This window comes from Lipotes vexillifer, unplaced genomic scaffold (genome assembly GCF_000442215.2).
Source record: "Lipotes vexillifer unplaced genomic scaffold, Lipotes_vexillifer_v1.1 scaffold230, whole genome shotgun sequence".
NCBI classification, from domain to species: domain Eukaryota; kingdom Metazoa; phylum Chordata; class Mammalia; order Artiodactyla; family Lipotidae; genus Lipotes; species Lipotes vexillifer.
Window position 1 is genome coordinate 7,704,909 of NW_006775143.1, and position 8,092 is coordinate 7,713,000.

General features: G+C 39.6%; 1 protein-coding gene across 6 annotated transcripts in view; it reads right to left on the reverse strand.

The window, feature by feature from the left end:
* Positions 1-8,092, reverse strand: part of MUSK (muscle associated receptor tyrosine kinase) — a 95,240-nt gene that overhangs the window by 28,050 nt on the left and 59,098 nt on the right. For all 6 annotated transcript variants that reach the window (XM_007449781.1, XM_007449784.1, XM_007449783.1 and 3 more), the window contains one exon: positions 2,247-2,406. In XM_007449781.1, coding sequence (XP_007449843.1) covers positions 2,247-2,406 — 160 coding nt within the window. The remainder of the gene's footprint in view (positions 1-2,246; positions 2,407-8,092) is intronic.

The following is an 8,092-nucleotide window of genomic DNA, read 5'->3' on the forward strand; positions in this document are numbered from 1 at the left end:
CTTCCGATTAGCAACATTAATTTTTCTCTTCTAGCCAGTGGAGGTGATTCTAATCTACGCTAGATTAGATCAGTCTATTTTCTTGGATTTGAGAATTCATACGTAAATGTTTCTCCTTCTCTCTGCACACACAAACACACACACACTTTCTAAATATATAGATATAGGTTATATAAATATATATTTATGTATTTAACACTGGGTCTTGATCAAATAAAACATAAGATAGTGAGAATCATTCCAAGTAATTAAAAAAGCATCAAAAATTTAATTGTTTTATTACCTCTTGAACCTTCTCATGTTCTTTTATCTGTTATTATTTGTCCTAGACGCTTTCCTCAAAATCTCAGACACATCTGAACTCCTCCTACCGCATTCAAACACTTTCAAATCTTATCGTTTCTCTCCTGATAGGTTTCACACATCTCCCCTGTTCTCTCTTTACCGATTGTTGCTGTTGCTGTTCAGACCTTCATGACTTTTCCAGACTCCTGGAACAGCCTCCTAACTGTATGCCATGCCTCCCCATCTTTTGACACCCGACATCTGTCGATTTGATATAGAATGTATCTGATCATATCACTTGCCTTCTCTAAAAAAATTAAATGACTTCCCATTGATTGAAGAATAGTCAACCTACTCAGGCTCTTCATAACCCAGCCAGAGCTCACATTTCAAACCTTTCTTCCCATCCTCGACCTCATTCTCAGTCTCCACCATGACTTGCTATTTTCTGAACTCATTTCGACCTTGTCATCTCTAACTCAAATGGTGTCTCTTTCCCAAAGATTCCCTTAAACTTTCTGTTTTGTGTCTGCTGTTGTACTTTGTGCTTCTGCATAGAACATAGTCTGTGCCATAATGTCTGTGACCGATGGACTTCCTTTTTAGATTGAGAGTCCCTAGAAAACTGGGACTCAATTGCTAATGATCCCATTCATTCATTAAGTTTGCATCCCTTACCTAACGCAATGGACTGAGCTCAGTGTATTTAATAAATGCACATAAGAGTGCTTCGTAAACAACAAAGTGCTATGTGAATAGTAATCATTTTATTATTATTTGTTAAACTGAGTTGAATTTACTTTTAAGAATCTCACCCTTCTCTGGGAAAATGACTTCCCATCAGTGGAAATTCTCAAATAAGTGATATGATGTCTCAAGATACTGTAGGCAGATATATCCTTGGAGGGGAAGGCAGAAGGGATCCTTGGTTTTGAAGTCTCCTTCATGGGCATGCCTCAGAGGGCCAGCCTTGTCCAATGCTCCCTTTGTATCTCTCTGTGTCTTTATTCACCTCATGCTAAAAAATCACAAACGTTACTGGAAATTTCCCCATCGGGGAAGATCTAAGAAGTGGCACTATAATAAGAAATAGTAGGCTCTGGGGAGCCGGCCCTGGGCACAGGTTCTACCAGTGCTTGCCTTACATGTGAGGCCAAGCATCTCTCTGCTGACCCTTGGACGGTAGACATGCTATGAATATTATCATGCCGGGCATTTCCTGATACAGGGATTATTTCCATCTCTAGGAATTCCACAAATGTTCTCAGAAGCCTTTGGGACATTTAAGTTTTAAAAATAAACCTTTACAACTCAACACAAGTATCCTAGAAATCCATGTGTCAGCCCTTTTCCTTGAAAATACCTGTAGGTCCTGCTATCACTTGCATGAAACAGGAAGGGGAAAGACCATAAGGTAGATCACATATTCATAAGTAAAAATGCCCTCAAAAGGTAGCCATGCAGAAACTGGCACAACCATGTTAAATATCTGCCAACTTCCTCTTTAGAGCCTTGGAAAGTTTGATTAACCCCAAGAAACAAAGAAGAGGAAGGGAAAAAAGAGGGGAAGAAAAGGAATGAAAAAGAATGGGAGGGAGGGAGGGAGGAAGAAAGGAACGAAGGATGAAAGGAGGGAAGGAAGGAAGGAGGGAGGGAGGAAGGGAAGAATAAAAGAAGAAGAAAGGGAAGAAAAGAAAATGAAAGAAAAAGAAATGAACTCCTGGAAGCTGTTACCCATCACTTGGGCAGGTATTTGTGGATCTAGTTTTTGAAGCAACAAATCAGCCAAAATCAATTATCTAGGTCAACCTCTGGAGTGTCCCTATGGAGGAAGAAATATCCCAAACGGGACTGGAGTAAGAGATTAAAAAAAAAAAAGATTTTCCCCAGTGAAAGATATTGTGGAATAGTGCCAACTCTCTCCTCTCCTGGAGCAATGCAATTGTGAAAATCCATCCTACCTGCTATACTGATGGTGGCTGCAGCCTTTGCAGTACTGAATTTCTCTCCATGCTTATTAGTAGCTATGCATGTGTAGAGTCCTGGCTTGGTGATAAACAGCTGCAGTCTTGAGTCAATTACTCGGTCTTTCACACTTTCTTGAATGGACCCAGAAGAAACCTAGTGGAGTCAGGGGGAAAAAGAAGATAGAATTAGGTCAAGGATTTCTAATATGCTCTATCAGTTGCCTGGAAAGAAAAAGGATAAGGATTACGATCAAAAGGCATGTGGTAGATTGCAAAACTTGCCAACAACTTTTCTCTCCATACGCCCATGACCTTGCAATGTGACTTTGTTGCTCTTCCCTCAAGAGGTGGCATCTTTCTCCATGCTTTGAATCTTGATTGGCTTGTGACATGTTTTGGAAAGACACAGAGACTTACAAAGTTCTTGCACATTGTGGCTTGCTTTCTTGTTGCTCTTAGACCTCCTGTGAACAAGCCAAAGCTAGCCTGCTGGAGGATGAGGCACATCTATCCCAGTTATCCTCACTGATCCAGCGGGGAGCCAATAATGTCACCCAGATATACGAGTAAGGCCATTCTAGAGCAATCAGCTCCTAGTCAACCTGCCAATCACAGGAGCTAGATCAGCAAGAGCAGGCAATCCTAGCCCAAATCAGCAAAACCATCCGGTTGACCCACAGACTTGTGAGCATTAACAAATGGTTATTGTTTTAAGCCATTAGGCTTTGGGATGTCTGTGATACAACAATAGATAACTAATGCAAAGTAGGAAAGGATATACTGTGTGGATCCTCCAAGATATGTCTCTCTGTCTTGAAGATAGAGTCAATTATGAGAGGTTATAGAGTTTTGGGCTTATTTTCTTAATTCCTGTTCAGTTCCCCATAAATGCACATCAAATAGTGAATGGTTATCAGGAGAAAATGGTTGTAAAGCCAATTCTGTTTCTGCCTCATTACTTAAATCAGAAAGTCAAATGTCCTCAAAGAGCCAGGCTATCAATGCCATATTAGCACATAATTGAGAGGTTAATTTATGTAAATGCTTATTAGCTGTCAGCATTCAACTCTGTGAGAAAGACAGCTGTCTAGCACATTCTATTGGGTTGCAGAGTTCCAATTTACACCCTAGTTTGTCTTATCCCAAAGCCTGTGCTTTTCATCATTATGCTTTAGTGCCTTCCCTAGTCCTAGAAAACAGAATAGAGTTATTAGAAAACAAGAACAGTAATAACAACCTCAAATCAACCATGAACAAAACAAATGTCTGACTTAAACGTCATTGTTAAAGTGGTGGCACTTCTTAAACTGGTGATTCTTTCTTCACTGTTTTCTTAAGCACTCTACCATCTTTTCAGTAATTATTGTTTAATTATCATTGCTAATATGAGGGGAAAATGCTCATTTGAGGGAAGTGTGAATGGAATGACAGTCAAGGAATTAGCTGGTGGTTTTACCTTAACCTTATCTTGGAGGAGTAGGGATGAGTACCATGGTGGCCTTGAAAGAGATCTTTCTGTCTAGAAGAGAATGAAAAACTTGGAGCCAGTTATTTTACTGTTTCACATGAGGGAAGATTTCAGAGTTAGACCAGCAAGGGGGAGGGAAGCCCTGAGGTGAGACCAACTTTCCATCCTTCTGCTGCCAGGTGGCTGGCTGGCCCCAGAACCCAGCACTCTCTATAGCAACTAGGCAGTGAAAGTTTGTTCACTTAGCTTCTTTGTCTTTTTATTCCTTACCTACGCTGTTAGTCTCCTTATGAGAAACACTGGTTTGTGTGAGCATCAATTTACCTTAACTGGGGAAACGTCCCAGGTCAGATCAAGTATTGTGGCATTTTCCCCAGATAAGCAGCCTGGACTCTATGAGAAATTGACAAGGCAGAGAGAAAAATATCTTTAAGAGACATACATGCAGTTGGGAATTCAAACCGAATTCATCATTATCATATTTATCAGAGGTGCAAGTTCTCATGGATTTGAGTGTCCAAGTTAGATGGAAAGGATTGAACAATTTGAAATATAATTTTTTAAAAAGTTTATTGTATAGTATAGTTGATTTACAATGTTCTGTTAGTTTCCGGTGTATAGCAAAGTGATTCAGTTATACATATACATATATTCATGCTTTTTCAGATTCTTTTCCCATATTATTACAGAATATTGATTAGAGTTCCCTGTGCTATATAGTAGGTGCTTGTTGGTGAAATACAATTTTGGACTCTCCCTGAATTTTAATACAAAGCAACAATGAGAAAAAAAGCTAAAGACCTCAAACCTCAGTCAGTCAGTTTGCCTTATGCTCTCAGGATATTTCGTTTATAAATATAATCCCTTTCCAGTTTATATATGTGAAATCCGTAGAACAATTACCTTCCTCCTTTGCAAAGTTCGTTCCCTCTTTCAAGAAGTAGGTCTGTACCATCAGTGCCTGGGAGACAACTCAGAAACGAGTAATCCCCCAAATGCTGACTAAACTCCCACAATTTTCATGTTCACACCTAGGAAAGTCACTCCTCAAGGTCACTGAAAACATTCTTGGGAGGAAAGAGAAGTGAGTTTTAAACCGCCTGACCTCTCTTCTCCTGGATGTCATCCAGGTGCTGACATAGTTCAGCGAGTAGACCAGCAAGTTCTGAGGCTCATTGCCTGATTATGATGTGATTCCTAAGAGCTTTTCCTCCTGTTTCCAGAGGCCTGGCTTGATTCAGTTTGTGACTCACGCACAGCAGGCCTTGTTAGTCATCGTTTGAATTTGTTTTTCTTTCTTCATGGAGCAGCCTGACCAACAGTTTAGTATTTTTGATGACCTAAAATTCAAAACAGCCCTTTGCCCTGCGTTTTGATGGTTTTGTTTTTCAGGTTTAAAAGCTCAAAATGATGAGTTCAGATTATTCCTGGGAGCTTTGACCAAGGTATGCTGAGGCGAAGCTGAGGACTTAATTGAGGTGACTCTATCTGGTATTACAGTAAATACGGTATTTCTCCAAGTCACCCAGGCATACTGATCTGAAAGAGCTGGATAAACAGCTCTCTGCTCTGTGTGTGGTATTGAGACAGTGACCTCAAATGAGGGCATCGAACAGGAACTCTATTAAATAGGCATATTAGTTCCCACCTGATTGAACGTATGTAAAAGCCTTCTGAGCGAGGCAATATAGGTGGAATATATCGTTACTATATTAATAATGCTGTTTGGAGAGAATCTATCCCGAGTTATGGATAATCCCACAACTTCATCATGATTTGACCTCAACATAGAGAAACCTCTGAATGGTATTCTGGCTTCTATGACCTTGTCTTGCAAATAGTCCCAGCTGGCTAGGATTGTCTCAGGGACCTTTAGGATGTGGCCCAATACGGTCCACGTTTAGGGAGTTGTAATATGTCTGTCTATGCATCATAGAAAAAGGAACAATTGAGAAAATTTCCCATGCTGTTTTTGATCAACATAGTTATGAATATTGACCTCTTTCAATCTAGCTGCTGAAATATTCAACTTAATATATTCCACTTGATATATGTAATTATCTTGGTTTACCCAGTTAGTGAGAGATGTTTCCAAAGCTCGTGTCCTTTAAACCAAAAAACTGCCTCTTAAAAATATGTATAGGGACATCCCTGGTGGTGCAGTGGTTGGAAGTCTGCCTGCCAATGCAGGGGACATAGGTTCGAGCCCTGGTCTGGGAAGATCCCACGTGCCATGGAGCAACTAAGCCCGTGTGCCACAACTACTGATCCTGCGCTCTAGAGCCCACGAGCCACAACTGTTGAGCCCTCGTGCGACAACTACTGGAGCCTGCGCACCTTGAGCCCATGCTCCGCAACAAGAGAAGCCACTGCAATGAGCAGCCTGTGTACCACAACGAAGAGTAGCCCCTGCTCGCCGCAACTAGAGAAAGCCCGTGTGCAGCAAGGAAGACCCAACGCAGCCAAAAATAAATAAACATATAAATTTTTAAAAATACGTATAATATATAGGTGAGCCTCCCTTTAAGGAAATTCAGAAACCACAATCTTCAACACAGATGATTTGGCTATTTATTTTATAAAATTCTTCTAATAAGTTAAAGTGATTCAACTTTTAACATATTTTAGGAACTATATTGATTGGACAAAGCAAGAGAGATGTGCAAATTTTCTACATTTTTTATTTGAATGCCAAAATAATAAATAGATGGGTATAACTTTAAATAAATCTGTTTATCAAAATATAAGGATATTTTCTTTTAGAAAAGTAAACTCTGCTGTAGCCACAGCAAACTATTATTTCCAACGTTGTAAAACAAAAGTGATATTACTGCTCACTCTGAGCTCATCTAAGACTACAAATTTTCATGAAAAATGAATGATATTTCCATAGGAAGAAAGCAAAAGAATTCTTGATGGCTTTGGGGTAAGTTGCTTGCTTTTCTCTTGTTCTTTGGCTGTAATCATTCAGGGTTTTAGTTTTTGGCATGTTCATGGAGGGGGAGAAAAGGAGCATTCACCTCTTTTAAAGTACTCGTTGTACTTGGTAGTGTGTTATGAAGTTAGTTGACTGGCTTATAGTTAGTGAAAAGCCACAGTTCAAATTCTGTTTTATTCTGTGTCAAATAGCTCCCAACTCTGCATTTGTCTTAATCCTGCCCACCCAGAATGATACCAGGTCTGTGGCCCTTCCCTGTTCTCCTCAATAGACTTTTCTGGTTGGCTACTTGTCCAACATTAAATGCCTGCAGTCGCCTCCAGTTCCTGTGATTTGCATCAGCACGGGGCAGTCATCTCGATTTCTATTTGGACTTGGATAGTAGCTCCAAGAACAAAACTTGGCTGTGACAAAGCGAGAGAGGGGCATGGACATATATACACTACCAAATGTAAGGTAGATAGCTAGTGGGAAGCAGCCGCATAGCACAGGGAGATCAGCTCGGTGCTTTGTGACCACCTAGAGGGGTGGGATAGGGAGGGTGGGAGGGAGGGAGACGCAAGAGGGAAGAGATAAGGGAACGTATGTATATGTATAACTGATTCACTATGTTATAAAGCAGAAACTAACACACCATTGTAAAGCAATTATACTCTAATAAAGATGTAAAAAAAAAAAAAAACTTGGTTGTAAGAATAACACTCTCTCTGACCATGAGAACTGCAGATGTCCTTTTGCTTTCTTCCTGGAAGAAAGTTACCATTCATTTATTTTATTCCTGTTTTAGAATCTCTGCCAAAGAATCCATTTTGCTTTCTGTTTTTTGTGAATCACATCTTGGAAGATGAAGTTGGAGTCTCAATAAGACCAAAACTAACTCTAACCATTGGCTTTTTTTAAATTACTCCTCAACTCCAACAGAGAATAATCATATGTGTTCTAGTTCTAAACTCAAAGGAGCTTTTTGAAAACACTTAATTTTTTAAAAGCCTGTCTTTCCATTTTCTGTATTAACTGTTTTCACAGAGTTTAAGACAAATTAATAAAGTCATATTGTCAGTTACCCAGTTTTCTTAGGGCATCTCTTTACATTACTTTAAGAGGCTTAAGGCAACTCCTACAGCTTCACAGAAAAGCCACAAAACATACTGCCAAATAAGATGTGAATTTTAAATGGCACCTAAAATTTAATTCGAGAACTAAAGAAGAACAAGACTACAAGTTACTTTACTATAACAAGTTCAAGACAGTCTAAGATTAGTAGTAGCCCCTGGTCCCTAGCAGAAACAAACAAAAATTCTCTGGAGAAAAGAACCTTTGTCTAGACCTCAAATTAATCTCTGACATTTTTTTTTCCTCAAAACAATGAACAGCAGGTAGTCAAAGATAACTAGGCACACAAGGAAACAAAACACAATGAAAGAGTCAGCAGGA